The sequence below is a fragment of the Ranitomeya variabilis genome, chromosome 4 (genome assembly GCF_051348905.1).
Source record: "Ranitomeya variabilis isolate aRanVar5 chromosome 4, aRanVar5.hap1, whole genome shotgun sequence".
NCBI lineage: Eukaryota > Metazoa > Chordata > Amphibia > Anura > Dendrobatidae > Ranitomeya > Ranitomeya variabilis.
In genome coordinates, this window is record NC_135235.1 from 463,039,295 (window position 1) to 463,056,564 (window position 17,270).

At 44.7% G+C, this 17,270-nt stretch overlaps 1 protein-coding gene across 2 annotated transcripts in view; it reads left to right on the top strand.

Moving 5' to 3' along the window:
* The first annotated feature begins 2,207 nt into the window (after positions 1 to 2,207).
* PCIF1 (phosphorylated CTD interacting factor 1) overlaps positions 2,208 to 17,270 on the top strand; it is a 128,862-nt gene continuing 113,799 nt past the window's right edge. The window contains exons 1-3 of one of the 2 annotated variants that reach the window (XM_077251689.1): positions 2,208 to 2,318; positions 14,296 to 14,419; positions 14,494 to 14,618. In XM_077251689.1, the coding sequence (XP_077107804.1) occupies positions 14,311 to 14,419; positions 14,494 to 14,618 (234 nt within the window). In that variant the 5' untranslated portion in view covers positions 2,208 to 2,318; positions 14,296 to 14,310. Of the gene's footprint in view, positions 2,319 to 11,085; positions 11,105 to 14,295; positions 14,420 to 14,493; positions 14,619 to 17,270 lie in introns of those variants that run through there. The other variant, XM_077251690.1, reaches the window with a different exon arrangement.

Genomic DNA, 17,270 nt, shown 5'->3' on the forward strand with positions numbered 1-17,270 from the left:
ACTGACTGATCAGGCAGAGGGCGGCGCGCACACTATATGCGTCATCGCCCCCTCTGCCTGAACAGTCAGTGAGGAGAGAGAGACGCCGGGAAGATGGAGACAGCGCCCGGCGTGTGGAACGAGGATAGGTGAATATGCGATACTTACCTGCTCCCGGCGTCCCGCTCCTTCCCCGGACAGCTGGTCGTCGGTGCCGCAGCCTCTTCCTCTGTCAGCGGTCACCGGCACCGCTTCATTAGAGAAATGAATTATGCGGCTCCGCCCCTATGGGAGGTGGAGCAGCCTATTCATTTCTCTAATGAGCGGTCCCACGTGACCGCTGAACAGGGGCGCCGCGGACCGGCTGAAAAACCCCAACGGCCCGGTCCTGGTCCGCGGACCGGCGGTTGGGGACCTCTGATATACAGCACAGCCCAGAGAGTACTATATACAGCACAGCCCACAAAGTAATATATACAGCACAGCCCACAGAGAACTATATACAGCACAGCCCACAGAGAACTATATACAGCACAGCCCACAGAGAACTATATAAAGCACCGCCCAGAGTACTATATACAGCACAGCCCAGAGTACTATATAAAGCACAGCCCAGAGAGTACTATATACAGCACAGCCCAGAGAGTACTATATACAGCACAGCCCACAGAGTACTATATACAGCACAGCCCACAGAGTACTATATACAGCACAGCCCACAGAGTACTATATACAGCACAGCCCACAGAGTACTATATACAGCACAGCCCACAGAGTACTATATACAGCACAGCCCACAGAGAACTATATACAGCACACAGTAGTATACAGCACAGAGCACAGCCCACAGAGAACTATATACAGCCCACAGCAGTATACAGCACAGAGCACAGCCCACAGAGAACTATATACAGCCCACATCTCTTCTCTTCCTCCCCTCACCTCCTCCGAGAATGGCCCCACAGTCCAGAAAAAAAAAAAAAACTCTCCTCACCTCTCCTCGTGCCCAGCGTTGCTTCCTGGTTCCTGCTCCTGTCTCAGCAGCTGCAGTCTGCCCGGGACACAGCAGGTGCGCGATGATATGACGTCATCGCGCACCCGCAGTGTCAGAGGCAGAGCGGGGAATGATGGGAGAGGAGCGTCTGTAGACGCTCTCCTCCATCATTGCATTCAACTGTACCGGCGTCTATACGCCGGTATAGTTGAATGCGACGGCGGGGGCGGCGGATTGAGCGGCCCACCACTGGCACCGGCCCTTCTGGCATTTGCCAGAAGTGCCCTATGGCCAGTCCGGCCCTGATTGCACAGGTGATCATTTAATCACCTGCACAGAATGATTCCAGCACCTTGTGCAATGAGAAGGAAATCTTGAAAACACGCATGGTTTGAGGCCATCAAGGAATGCAGTTTGACACCCCTGCTTGCTATGACAACCACAGGGGTCTCCTGCAGATCCTGGGTTGTCATGCCAGCCCATTGGTGACCCGCGGTCATATGACAAGGATGCCGATGGGTGTGGTTTGCGACACGCCTCCGGCGCGTGCATGTTAAATGTCGGTGTCAGAGATTTAGAATGTTAACAGCCTTGGGTGGATCGCAATTCCACCCGCGGCTATTAAGGGCACATGACAGCTGATCAATGTGCTCATCACCGATCCCGCACCGGAGGGAGGCATCCAATGACGGACACAGCAACTCATTGGGTGTTAACGAAATACGAATCTAGCCATGTTTGGTATCTGCAAACTCGGAATGACCTGGAGAATCATAATGGCAGGGCTTAGCATTTAGTGAACATGGTAGTGAAATTCCACTATATTTGCAATTTCACTGCACTTTTATTTTTTTTTCCCTATTTCCCAGTACATTCTATGGTAAAATCAATTGTGTTGTTCAAATTTACAACTTGTCCAGCAAAAACATGGCCACACTGATGGAAAACAGCTACTGCTCTGGGAAGGAGAGCGAAAAATGGAAACACAAAAACGGAAAATTGTCCCCGGGGGGGTAAAGAGGTTAATGGATCATCTTTGCCCCATTTTCAACTTGCTAGCTATGCCAGAAAAGAAAGTAACAGTATGGTCGGGGCAGATGACAACAGCAGCGCCACACTCATGACTCCCGGACGCTTCGAGTCCGAACTGCCAGTGAGTGCCGAGCAGCTCTGCCACACCTAACATGGCGGCACGACGCAGCCATTTAGGTCTGTGGGCAGAGCATGCGCACTGGGCAGGGCCGGGGCTGGAATACAAGATGGCGGCCCCGGCGGGGAGGGAGAGGCGGAGGCGGGATAGCAGTGAACGGACAGGAGTCAGTGACGGAGATTGCCTCTGCCCCAGGTGAGGCTCCCGGGGCGTCCCACGCTCTGACACCCGAACCGTCTGGCGCCGCAAAAGCCCGAGCAGCCGCTGAGCTCAGTCTGCGCTCCCAACGCGCCCTAATAACCGCGCAAAACAACTGTAACCCCCTGAGCCGCCAGCGCAGCTCCCAGCGCCATCTTGTCACCGCCCGGGGAGCGCGCTGCAGAAGCGCGAGCACGAGGGGGAGAAAAAGGCGCTAGTAAGGAAGGCGCCAAAACGAGAGAGAAGCGACTAATAATAAGAATATTAATAAATCTGAATAAATAAAGTGTGTAGCGGCTACTGCAGTGCAGGGCGGGAGTGCGGCTGCACCACATGGATGGAACTAGCACACAACACGTCATGGAGCGGGGACTGCCGAGCAGCCACCCGTTTACCTGCAGACATGGCCGCACTCTCCTCAGAGCCGTGTAATGGCAGTGTTGCAGCTCTGGGCGCTCCGTAGGCAGGTCTCTGCAGAGCTGTGTATGGCTGCACAGCACCTAGTGCGTGTGTGTGTCTGACTGGAGCCGGAGAAGCCCTCCTCACGCCACAAGCACACACAGGTTATCACTGAGCTGCCTCAGAGCCTCTCACTATAGCCAGTGGGGCCAGGACCACTGCCAGCATGGGAGGACTAGGTGGTGGACAGGCGTAGCATGGGAGGACTAGGTCTTGTCAGCTGTGTGGCCCCACATCATGCACATTGCCATATCTTGCCTAGTGATTGTCAGCGTCGTCGCTGCTGGATTTGGGTTTGTTCACACGTAGCGCTTTTAACCTCTTCCTGAGAAGGCGATTTTGCATTTCGTTTTTTTCCTTTCCTTCTTCCAAGGAACTTTTTTTATTGTTCCGTTGACATAGACAGATGACTGGATTTTTTTTTGCAGGACGAATTGTTCTTTTGCCCTGTGATGTACTGGAAAGCGGGAAAAATTGCAAAAAAAACCCCACACAATTTTGCGATTTTATTTTACGGTTAAAATTACTTGGTAATATTCTTCAGGACAGTCTTATCTATGGCGATACTAAATAGGTACATCGTTTTTTGTTTTTGTTTTTTTTTGTTTAATGTGATAACTTCAGAAATTCATAAAAAAAAATAAAATTAAAAATAAACAAATGTCGCTGTTCCTGATTGACGGGGCTGGGTGAGGGCTTGTTTTTTATTGCTCCCAGGGCTGATGTTTTTACTGATCCCATTTTGGGGTACAGATGTAGCTTGATCGTCTCATTACATTTTTTTTGCAGTATTGCACCTGCCAAAAACACCCTGCCGTTCTGACACTTACATTTTTTTTTCTCTCGTCATGGAATTTACCAATCAAGTTACAGTAATTTTATATATTGATGGATCGGACTTTTATAGACATGGAGATACCATATATGTGTATTTTGTTATTACTTTTAGTGGGAAAAGGAGGTTGATTCAATTTTTTTTTATACATTACTCACAAAGTTAAGGATATTTGGTTTTTGGGCAAAATTTACGGAAAATGTAAAAAGTTCACTCTACTGTGACAGTGATATTTTATCATGAAAGTCTGGCATTTTAAGTAGAAGCATGCAATGGTGGTTTCTGCATCTCAAACTATTTTATTCAAAACTAAAGCTAACAACAGTGGTGGGTATAGCCCCCAAAATGTCAATGGCTCAATAACTTGTCATGTGGCCTTGAGCATCAATTACAGCTTGACAACATCGTCTCATGCTGTTATGTGGAGTTAATTGTCTGTTGAGGCATGGCATCCCACTCTTCTTGAATGGCGGCCCTTGAGGTTCTAGGTACTGATAAGTGAATATACTCGTTACTCGAGATTTCCCAAGCACGCTCGGGTGTCCTAAATTGGGAGATTGTTTTCATCGCCTCAGCTGAATGATTTACAGCTATTAGCCAGGCTAAGTACATGTGGGGGTTGCCTGGTTGCTAGGGAATCCCCACATGTAATCAAGCAGGCTAGTAGCTGTAAATCATTCAGCTGCGGCGAAAAAAACGAAATCTCCGAGCACTAAAAAATACTCGGAGGACACCCGAGCGTGCTCAGGAAATCTCAAGTAACGAGTATATTCGCTCATCACTAGTTCTAGGTACAGAGTTGCGAGCCTCTACACCAGAGGTCCCCAACGTTTCTGACCTCTAGAGCCACATTCAGCTCTGAGAAAGGGTCAGCCACGTTCAACTCCTGCCCCCCTAACAATAGTGGCAACAAAAGCCCCCATTACAGGCATAATGGTTAACCAAAGCTTTTCCACAAAAATCACACCAAAGCAGTATACTAACATCCAGGGGTTCCCACAATACCCCCATTCAGTATTCTCCTATAAAGCACTCCAGGGTGGATTGATTTAAATCACGCCGATTTAAATCATGATTTAAATCACGATTTAAATCAAAAGATTTTTTTCTATTTAAATCGGATCGATTTAAATCATGATTTTAATCATGATTTAAATCACTGATTTAAATCAAAAGGTTTTTTTTAATATAAATCACGATTAAAATGAGAAGTGAGAGCAGTGCGCATGTGCGCCCATAGTTACACGGATGAAACTAGGGGCAACGATCTAACGCCAGGGTGAGGGGGGGACCCCAAAGTAAGTAAAAATCTTTTTTGTTTTACTATATGGCAATAGGTAGGTGTTTAAAAGCAGCATTTCTTAATTGTATAAACTATTAATAGCCTCCACATTTTGTTCATACTGCCCCTTTAATTCCACACTTCTAGCTTGGTTTCACTTTTGGTTTAGTTTCTTTTTCCATTCAGTTGACATGCCCAAACTTGTTGGATAGTCAGCATCCTACAGAAACCTCTGGAAGAGCATGGCATTGTGAATGTTACACATATACAGCCTTTATTCTACTGAGTTAAACAACTCAGCTTTATCTCATGATGGAAGAACCTTTGGATGGTAAAATATTTTCCTCAAAAAGCAGTTTATTGAAAAAAATCCGATTTAAATAAAAAAAATCCGATTTAAATCAAAAAAATCCGATTTTTTTGATTTTTTTAAAAAAACATTGATTTTTATCCACCCTGAAGCACTCCCAAGACACTGTCACATCCAGCTTCAAACATCTCCTCTGACAGGTGGTATCATCTTGTCTCCAGCGTACCATACTTAAATCATTTCAAAACCCCTAAGACCAGTATATGTGCGTCCAGATCTGCTCTTCTGTGCAGGGCTGCTCACAAAATTCACCATTTTCAGATTTGCTCTTCATACCTGTTTGCTAGAACTGGAGCTAATGTACCAAGCTGACAGACAGCCGTGAGCCACAGTTCATGGGACAGCGAGCCACGGGTTGGGGACACTGCTCTACACTGAGACTTGGCTGATTCCATAGGCTTTCTATGGGATTCAGGTCTTTAGAAAGTGGTGGTCATGCCATTTGAGGTACCCCAGTTTCCAGCAGCCATTCCTCAAGCTGGAGCATTCTCATCCATGAAGATGAAATTAAGCCTGTGTTGTTCATGCAGAGGAACAATGACTGGAATAATTATTCAAGTAGTAGGGGGCTTGTCTCGGTAACATTCAAAGTGTAGGGCAGTTCTGTATTGACTAGACAACGCTGCCCTCATTGTAACACCACCACCACCAAAAGTTTGTATGACAACAGTGGCTCATGCATAGCGCACTCCTTGACTTTTCCAACATCGTTGGTGGCCATCATTTCTGCTTGGCGTGAGTCGACATTCATCAGTGAACAGCACTGAGGCCAGCTGGTCCCTCATCCAGCAAGACAATGATGCTTGTGCCTGGTGGTGTGGTCAGGTACCCTTGCAAGTCGTCTAGCATGCAGACCATGTAGATATAAATGATTTCAAATGGTCTAACATGACACTTGGCTGCCTCTCGCCTCCCTTAAATGTGCCTGGATTTATGTGTCATCATTCGGTTCTGAACAGCATTGTTCACAATGATGAGGTAATCAGTGTGGATGTGGACAAAGGACGTCCACTTCTTTTCCTTTTTTTATTACACTGTGTGCAGAATTATTAGGCAAGATGTATTTTGATCACATGATACTTTTTATACATGTTGTCCTACGCCAAGCTGTTCAGGCTTGAGAGCCAACTACCAATTAAGTAAATCAGGTGATGTGCATCTCTGTAATGAGGAGGGGTGTTGTCTAATGACATCAAAACCCTATATAAGTTGTGCTTAATTATTAGGCAACTTCCTTTCCTTTGGCAAAATGGGTCAGAAGAGAGATTTGATGGGCTCTGAAAATTGTGAGATGTCTTGCAGAGGGATACAGCAGTCTTGAAATTGCCAAACGTTTGAAGCATGATCACCGAACAATCAAGCGTTTCATGGCAAATAGCCAACAGGGTCGCAAAAAGCGTGTTGGGCAAGAAAGGTGCAAAATAACTGCCCACGAATTGAGGAAAATCAATCGTGACGCTGCCAAGATGCCATTTTCCACCAGTTTTGCCATATTTCAGAGCTGCAACGTTACTGGAGTAGCAAAAAGCAGAAGGTGTGCGATACTCAGGGAAATGGCCTAGGTTAAGGAGAGCTGAAAAACGACCACCTTTGAACAAGAAGCATAAGATAAAACGTCAAGACTGGGCCAAGAAATATCTTAAGACTGACTTTTCAAAGGTTTTATGGACTGATGAAATGAGAGTCACTCTTGATGGGCCAGATGGATGGGCCAGAGGCTGGATCAGTAAAGGGCAGAGAGCTCCACTCCGACTCAGAAGCCAGCAAGGTGGAGGTGGGGTACTGGTTTGGGCTGGTAACATCAAAGATGAACTTGTGGGACCTTTTCGGGTTGAGGATAGAGTGAAGCTCAACTCCCAGACCTACTGCCAGTTTCTGGAAGACAACCTCTTAAAGCAGTAGTACAGGAAGATGTCGGTATCGTTCAAGAAAGACATGATTTTCATGCAGGACAATGCTCCATCACATGCCTCCAACTACTCCACAGAGTGGCTGGCCAGTAAAGGTCTCAAAGAAGAAAAAATATGGCATGGCCCCCTTGTTCACGTGATCTGAACCCCATAGGGAACCTGTGGTCCCTCATAAAATGTGAGATCTACAGGGAGGGAAAACAGTACACCTCTCGGAACAGTGTCTGGGAGGCTGTGGTGGCTGCTGCACGCAATGTTGATCATAAACAGATCAAGCAACTGACAATCTATGGATGGAAGGCTAAGTGTCATCATAAAGAAAGGTGGCTATATTGGTCACTAATTTTTTTGGGGTTTTGTTTTTGCATGTCAGAAATGTTTATTTCTAAATTTTGTGCAGTTATATTGGTTTACCTGGTGAAAATAAACAAGTGAGATGGGAATATATTTGGTTTTTATTAAGTTGCCTAATAATTTTGCACAGTAACAGTTACCTGCACAAACAGATATCCTCCTAAGATAGCCAAATCTAAAAATAAACTCTAACTTCCAAAAATATTAAGCTTTGATATTTATGAGTCTTTTGGCTTGATTGAGAACATAGTTGTTGATCAATAATAAGAATGATACTCTAAAATACAACTTGCCTAATAGTTCTGCATACAGTGTATTACACACGCTTATATTGCGCCATTAATTCCACAGCACTCTACAGACGTGATCATCACTGTCCCCATTGGGGCTCACAATCTCTGGGACTGGTTCAATCTCTGTTACTCTCCTGATGACTCTGTGACACGCTAGGCTCAATGGCCACTTCCATCTGAGAACATCCTGCTTGAAGCTTCGCCATATGCGAGGTTCTGTTGATCAGTTGCTGGGTGGCGTCTTGGTCATATGATGTCAAAATGTGAGCAGTATGATGAGAGGGACTGTTTAATACCAATTCTAATTGAACCCTGAAATTTGTTGGGCGATTCATGGAGCAAACACCTCTGGTGAATTTTGCCATTAAAACGGTTGTCCTTTACTAAGAACAACCTCTTAAAGGGAACCTGTCACCCCGTTTTTTGAAGATGAGCTAAAAATAGCGTTAAATAGGGACAGAGCTGGGCGTTACATTAGTGTCTTTGTGTGCCTTTATTACCCACCTATGATGCCGAAATACCTTTGTAAAGTCGCCGTTTTCTGCTGTCACTCACGCTGGTCTGGTCATATGGGCGTGGTGACAGCGCTGTTTCTCCCCCAGAATCCTGCTCATCATTACGTTGGTGGCGTAGTGGTGTGCGCATGTCCAAAAGGCTAATCCACTGCCCAGGTGATGAAAAACAGCGCGATCTTCGCTATTCAGCCGTTTACCGGTGGGCACGGCCATCTTTCCTGTGGCCGCGCGTGCGCAGATGGAGCGCTCTGCTGCCCGGGGCTTCAGGAAAATGGCCGCCGCGATCTCCAGCTGCGCACGCGCGGAATCCCGCGGCCATTTTCCTGAAGCCCCGGGCAGCAGAGCGCTACATCTGCGCACGCGCGGCCACAGGAATGATGGCCGCGCCCACCGGTAAACGGCTGAATAGCGAAGATCGCGCTGTTTTTAATCACCTGGGCAGTGGATTAGCCTTTTGGACATGCGCACGCCACCAACGTAATGATGAGCAGGATTCTGGGGGAGAAACAGCGCTGTCACCACGCCCATATGACCAGACCAGTGTGAGTGACAGCAGAAAACGGCGACTTTACAAAGGTATTTCGGCAGCATAGGTGGGTAATAAAGGCACACAAAGACACTAATGTAACGCCCAGCTCTGCCCCTATTTAACGCTATTTTTAGCTCATCTTCAAAAAACGGGGTGACAGGTTCCCTTTAAACTAAATGTTTGGTCCTGATAAAATAGGGCCTATACTTGCCTCCCATGTCAGTGTCATTCCCTCATTGTCGTCACTTGCTCTCCCCAGGGCTGTGATACAGTGTTGTGACAAGTGACGCCGTTGCCCAATTAGCGCTGTTGTCACTATCTTCTTTATATGACCTGAAAATTAAGAGGAAGCCAGGGATCCGCTGCAGGCCGGGTTCCTCTTCATGTTCAGTTTGTCCGACAGTGGAGACAGTGCCGCCAGCACTGATTGGGTGCCGGGCACCGCATGTCATTCCACTGCATCAAAGCCCTGGGACCGTGCGTGTCGACACCACTGGAACGGAGTCGGCATGGAAGAAGGTGAGTATAGGCTTTTTTATTTTATCGGGGCATAACATTTAGTTTAAGAAGGGGTTGTCCTAGTAGTGGACAACCCCTTTAAGCTCCTTAATAGAGAACAAGTTGTGCAAAAAGTACTGAAACATTGAACAATTGGACATGGGCATTCAAAAGCTTGGAGATGGTCACATTAAGTTTACCTGAAACGGTACGTACCCACGATCAAGAAATGCAGTGTTTTGGACACAGCATATTTTTGCTGCGCTCAAAAAGCGGCGCTGTACAGTACAAGCACAGTGGATAGGATTTATAGAAATCTTACAACCTCTGTGCTTCTAGTCATATCTGTGGAGTCAGAGCCCATTTTGGTGGAGTCGGTGTCATGGAAATGAGGAGTCGGATGTTTGGCTTACCGACTCCACAGCCCTGGTATGAGGGAGTTGGTGTCATGGAAATTGTGGAGTTGGAGGTTTGGCTTACCGACTCCACAGTCCTGCTTCTAGTTGACGCTGCGTAAACTCACAAGGGCTGTAGGTTTACGCAGTCTCAGCATGTCCGCTAACAATTCCGCAACAGATATTTCCACAATAGAATTGGATGCAGTAAGTCCGCATTGTTCAGTGAACAATCATTATGTTACATATCTGTAAGGGCCTAGAACATTTTTACTATGGCCAGAAAACCACACCTTCAACTACACATGCTTTAGTTTTTTTTATAGTGCTTAGCCATTTTGGATCTTATGGAGGAAAAACTGCAATAAAAACACTCAAAAGAATTGACATTTTTGCCACAAAAATTGGAAAATTGGGGGGGGAAAGCATGGGGATGAGATTTAAAAAATGTTGTAAACACTACATGTCAAAAGGACCTTTTGAGTCATGCGACAGTCCTGGACCATAGTGTGAATTACATGTGACCACGGCTCGCTTGTGATTGACATCAGCAATTTGGCTGCTTGTTTTGGGAACTTTCATATAGCCATCACTAAGTTACTAGCATATTTTTTCATTGTCCCGTGACGAAGGCACATGCATAATCCTTGCCTCTTCCTGCAGAACGATGGACCCTTACAAGATTACACCAAACGCTCCAGCTCATTACTAAAGGGGTTCTGCCGCCGGCCCTAGACTCACAAAATGTCCTGGGTGAACAATCCTGTAATGCAACGATTATCAGCACAAGACATGAACTTCTGTGTATCTCAGCAATCTATAGACTGATTTTCAGGAATTTACACCCTTCACATCTATGTTGGAGCTTCCACTGCAGATCTGACTGTTATGTAAAACGACGGACACCGTAGCAGAATCCTGGACATGCTGGTGACGTCATGTGAAGCATTCAGCACTTCTGTCCATTTTCTTTCTGCTGTTATGATGGAGCAGTACAATAACAATAATTAAATGGGTTATCCAACCCTGACATTTATTTGGAGCATGGATGTTTTCAAAATAAATGAAGGCACAATCGCTTTGCCTCTCTTCCCACATGCTGCTCCAGAGGTCTGTGTTAGCTTCGGAAGCGTTGTCTACTCTTTGGCTGCAGCGGTCCTGTTTCCATTCAATCACAAACTTGAAGTGAGTAGATGAGCATGTTATCAGTTGTTTCTCCAGTGACACACTCTTCTAGTCACCTAACCGCTACAGCCATTGACAGACTTCATTCATCCTAATGATATGTGGATGCCATATACCTCCAAAGCATTCTGCACTGGGTCCTTAGGAGTAATGTAAAGGTGAGTATGCCTGCTTCTGTTATTTATGAAAACATCCATGCTTACATACATTTTTTTTTTTTTAAGCATTGTATATTCCAGTTTAACGAGGATGTACACTGAGCCTTTACTGCATGTTAGGGCGTTATTTTCTCGAGCATTTTGAAATCGGTTTCCCATAAAATGCATACAGACATAACGCATCAAATTGCTGTAATATAGCTTTCTGCAGGAGCTGCATGTTTTATTCTGAAAAAATGGTTCCACTGCTTTGATTTTATGACAGCTTATACACGCGCACAAAGTCAAAATCATCTTCCAGTTTTGTCGGGATTCGCTATCCCAATTCTAGTAGGATAGGGATGTTGAATTTTGGCATTCTCAATACTTCATCTTTTTGGAGAGGTAAGCCACGTGCAGAGGAGTCTGGAAACAGCTTATGACCCATTTAGGCAGGCCAATCCAGGGCATTAAAAGTCTGCCGATTAGCAACATGCAAATCAGTGGTCGTTTAGCGGACTGTTTATAGTAAAATTGATGGGGACAGAATAATCACTAATGTGATCGGTCTGTCCCTATACAGCTTAAGTTATCACCTGTTTCTTCAGGACTGTATGGTGCCGATAACGATGATTTTTATGCATGCCTAAAGGTCATCACACCCGAAAAATTCTCGTGATTGCTCGTCCAAACCGAATATTGACTTATGTAAATGGGACATAAGTTGTCTGTCCATTGAGTGCACATAAAAAAGCTCCGTTATGTGAGCATGTATTAGGGCAATTGGGAGAAATAGCTGCTGGCCAACAGTTATTGAAAGCAACATTAATGTTTGCACTGGGAGCTTTTCTTACATATTACACTAAGTTCCCCGAGGCAGCGGGCATTTAGCTTTACCCGACTATTTCTTCCAGTTTCACATGAGACATAAGCGTAAAAATAAAATGTCTTGTTCCATTGGATGCTCTAGTATAGAGCGATTCTCCCCTGAAGCATTGCCTTTAGGGAATATCTCCACAATGTGGCACCATACGGCGGCATGCTGAGTGTAGGATGGCGTACACTGTAATGAATTAAGCTTACAACTTATTGCATCATGAAGGTGCTCTGTAATTATAAACTGATAAAATAAAAATTACCTGTGTAAAGCCCCAAGCTATAGTAAATGTACTTGTTAAACTGCAATGAAGACAAGTCATAACATCACCCATTAATGTGGCAGCTCATTCATAGCTTGTTAGCATACGGCCGGGGCTCTCCGCTAAAGTATCTTCATTACAACCCAAGTTATAGATCTTTTACTGTGTAGAGAACCACAGAATATGATGGCGCTATGTGAATGTATCATAATATGTGGGTTTGTAAATGATTACTATCCTCTGTGTGATTGGAGGATTATGTAAAACATTCTCAAAATATTGTACAATGGTTGCAAAATGCAATTCATGGAGCTGATGCTAATGCATGAAACAAGCATGAAAGGTGGTGTCTGCTTTTGTTTTCTTCCTCTATAGAAATTGCAACACTATTTTACCACTGAAATAAAAAATGTAAGGGTATGTGCCCACGATGTTGTTGTTGCGGGTTTGACGCTGCATACTAATGTTGTGTCAAACCAGCTGCGGCCTACTGTTACAGCATTGTGGATGGGATTTCAAGATATCCCATGTCCACTATGCGTCCACATACGGCCACGGACATCTGGCGCGTCTTTAAAGACTGAAGCATGTCAATTTCTCTAGCGGAGACATTAATAGAATGTATTGAACTCTGTGAATCCGCATGATTCAGTGAAAACATACAGATTCACCTGTGTTCAATAGACTGCTGCACTTTGGACGTAGCGAACGTGGATCCGGATTGTGGGCACCCGGCCTCACAGTTGTAGAAAAAGATTTCTTTTACCTATTGGCACAGCACACGGGAGATCCATTTCTCTCCTCCCCTCCAGTATAGCAATTGCTGGAGGGACTGCTGCAGATGAACTATGGTTATGTAATAAATGTGCTAACCACGAAATAGATTAAGAGATTATGTAAAGGACAGTTTAACTTTTTGTGTACATAGTTTAGAAGCCAGTGTATGCAAGTTATCACTTTTCCACTGATGGGACTTCCACAGATTGACAGAATGAAGGACTTGTACCCCTCGTTGTTCTTCACTTGCTGAGGAGTTGAATGGAACAGCAGGTTGTAAATTAATTTCTGCAGCTTTGACGAAGATACCAAAGCGCTGTTCTCGGACACTTATGTATATTCAGTGTCGCAGTCTTCAGGCCAGTGGAGGAGACGGCAGGGTACTCTTTTGAACTTTAGGGGTGAGACACACATCGGCCCAACAGTTAAAGCCTATCCATTGGATAGGTATTAAAGGGAATCTATCACCTACTTTTTCGTATATAAGCTTCGGCCACCGCCATCAGGGGCTTATCTACAACATTCTGTAATGCTGTAGATATGCCCCCGATGTAACCTGCAAGATAAGAAAAACCAGTGTAGATTATACTCACCTGGGGGGGGGCGGTCCGATCTGATGGGCGTTGAGGTCCAGGTGTGGCGCCTCCCATCTTCATGCGATGAGGTTCTCTTCCTTGCTGTCGCGGCTCCTGCGCAGGCGTACTTTATCTGCCCTGTTGAGGGCAGCGTAAAGTACTGCAGTGCGCAGGCGCTTGGCTTCTCAGACCTTTCCCGACACCTGCGCACTGCAGTACTTTGCGCTGCCCTCAACAGGGCAGACAAAGTACGCCTGCGCAGGAGCCGCGACAGCAAGGAAGAGGACGTCATCGCATGAAGATGGGGAGGTCCCAGACCGCGACGCCCATCGGACCAGACCGCCCTCCCAGGTGAATATAATCTAACCTCTTTTTCTCATCTTTCAGGTTACATCGGGGGGCTTATCTACAGCATTACAGAATGCTGTAGATAAGCCGTGATGGCGGTGGCTGAAGCTTATATACGAAAAAGTAGGTGACAGACTCCCTTTAACTTATTTGAGCTGGAATCCCCTTTTAATTAAAAGATGAACTAATCCACAAGAGATGCAATAAACAAGGGTATATTTCATTTTTCTGTACATATAGGGCTGTGGTGTTCCTATACAGCCTTCCACTGATAAGATGGTTATTCTTGTGCCTCTACATTAATAACATTACTGTACACAACTGAGAATCTAACCATCATGCCAATAAATGTGTTTCTGTTTTTCAATGCTAGACTGACCCTGCAAAAATGGCCCGGGACAACCATGGAAGTCCTAAGGAGGATGCCGCCTTGATCAGCCTCTCCCCAAGTACATCTAGCTCACCTCGGCCTCAGCGTGTCTTCTCTGATTTGCCTGGTAAGACAGGGCATTCATGAGGGTTTTATTTTAAGCTGTATGATGTGATTCTCATATTTGCAATGTTTCTCCAGATGAGCTTTTGCAGGCTGGATGGGAGAAGTGTTGGAGTAAGAGGGAAAGCCGACCTTATTATTTCAATCGGTTCACCAATCAGTCGCTGTGGGAGATGCCTGTGCTGGGCCAGCATGATGTTATTGTGAGTACCAGTGATCCTGTCTGTACACAGAATATTGCATCTATAAATCATCCCCTTGATATCTGATACACTTTTTTTTATAACTGTAATTTGCATTAAATTTTATATAGTTTTAACATTCAAAAACAAGAGTTTGAACAATTAATTAAATAAACAACTTTAAGAATCCTCAAGGTCGAAGTACAATAATGATGAATTATTCACTTGAAGTGGCGACAGACCAAATTTGATAGTGATACAGTTAGGGCTAATGGGACTCAATAAAGGCTATAGTTGACGCCATATTAAATCAACTCCGTCTTGAATTCGTAACAGAATACTTGTCAAAGAAGCATCACATAAAAAGACAGGACACACACAATGAGGGAGGGAGGTAAGACACAGAAGACCAGAGGAACAGAAAACCTAACTGTTATTTTTGAGCCCAAAAATAGTCTCAGGGGGCCCAGCAAACTTCAAATCTGTCCATTCTCGCATTCATCAAGGCCATCATATATTCCTTCCAGTGGATGTCAGCTATTCTGTTAAATAAGTTTTGGAAAGAGGGAGGAATGGTCTGCTTCCATTGAAGAGCAATCAAACATCTAGCTGCAGTTAGCATATGCGATAATAACTTGGCCGAGTTCTTCCCCATCCCTCTAGAAGAAACATTTAGTAGGTAGATAGCAGGATCCAGCTCAACCTCCACATAGAGAACTTTCACCTCTTACCAGAATCCAGTCATCCCTGGGCAGGACCAGAAGATATATTGGGAACCCACCGCTGAACTACAACACCAGCATAAATTTGGGAGCTGGTGATTCAATTTGTGGATGAGCTATGGAGTATGATGCCAAAGCATAAATATTTTATACTGATTTTCCTTATAGAGGATGCAGGATACAAAATTTGGCCGCTTTTTCCCAAATGCCCTGCCAACATTGGGGGGGACAGCACCTTCCCAAAGATAGACTCCCATCTTCTCATATAGGAATGTTTTAACTGGTGGTCCCCTGAGAAGAGTTTATAATCCTATAAATGTTCAAAATTAACCCTTTAGTTGACGGGCCCCTTTTGTATATCTTTTGAAAGTTAATTGGTTGAGAGATACTCGTTTAGCCATTTAGTGAGGACTCAACATGTTAAGATGTTTAATCTATATAAACTGAAAGAACTCTCTATTAGAGACTTGATAAGGTCAAACGAAAGAATCTCAAGCATGTCCCCATCCACCAAATCCGCATATCTGAATAAACCCGCCGAAATCCACTGGTGAACCATTGCTGAATTCAGACTATTTGGGATCAGGTGTTGATAAATATATGATATTGGAGAATTAGGGAAGGCTCCATACATGAGTCAAACCTCTCTTGTAAACTGCATAGGACCCAATAAAGTACATGGTATCTTAATGGACTTAGTTGTCCACAAAAGGCAATTCGGATGAATCTGGACCAACCGTAGCTTTTCTATTTCGGTCCATTTATTATCAGCCCATAACGGAGCCCACGAAGGAATCCTTAAGTGAGCCACCCAATAATACTTAACGATATAAGGGACCGACAGGCCTACCTGTAATTTATGAGAGTTAAGGACACGCTTTGAGATCCTGTGATGTCTACCATTCCAAATAAATCTCATTATGGCAGCTTAAAGAGACTTAAGGGACCCAGATAGGAAGAGACTCAAAATAAGTTATTTGGGAAGGAAAAACATTTTAATTGAATCTATATGACCTATCAATGAGAGCGAAAGTGGCATCCATTTAGTTAACAACCTTTTCAATTCACCAAAGAGGAATGGATAGTTACATACATAGACAATTAAAGGAAGAGGATAAATTGACCACCCAAATATTTGATGGCCTCTGTTTTCCATTTCAACGTGAAGTTTATTAAATGTTCAAGAGCACTAGGAGGAATATTCAAAGGCAAGGCTTCTCTTTTGGATTTGTTTAATCTATATCCCAATAAATGACCATATACTTTTAAAGTATCCATGAGATTAGAAAGTGTTGATTGAAGCTTAGTGAGGGTAAAAGAACATCTGCAAAAAATATTGTATATATTTTATTTTTAACCTCTACTCCTGAGATACACCTGAGTGCCTGTCATATATTTCTGAAAAGGGGACATTAAAATCTCCTATTAGTATTGCCGCGGCAGGAGTTTCTGGAGTAAGGAAAATATCTTCAGTAAAAAACAGATCTGTCCTGAATTCGGAGGACATATATTACATAAGGTAATTGGTTTACCCCTTAGAAGTGCCTCCAAGGCAACAAACCTACCCCCGGATCAATATGTGTCTTAGGGTACCGTCTCACATTGGCACTTTGATCGCTACGACGGCATGATCCGTGACGTTCCAGCGATATCCATACGATATCGCTGTGTCTGACACGCAGCGGCGATCAGGGACCCCGCTGAGAATCGTACGTCGTAGCAGATCGTTTGGAACTTTATTTCGTCGCTGGATCTCCCGCTGTCATCGCTGGATCGGTGTGTGTGACAGCGATCCAGCGATGCGTTCGCTTGTAACCAGGGTAAACATCGGGTTACTAAGCGCAGGGCCGCGCTTAGTAACCCGATATTTACCCTGGTTACCATCGTAAATGTAAAAAAAAACAAACCGTACATACTTACATTCCGGTGTCCGTCAGGTCCCTAGCCGTCT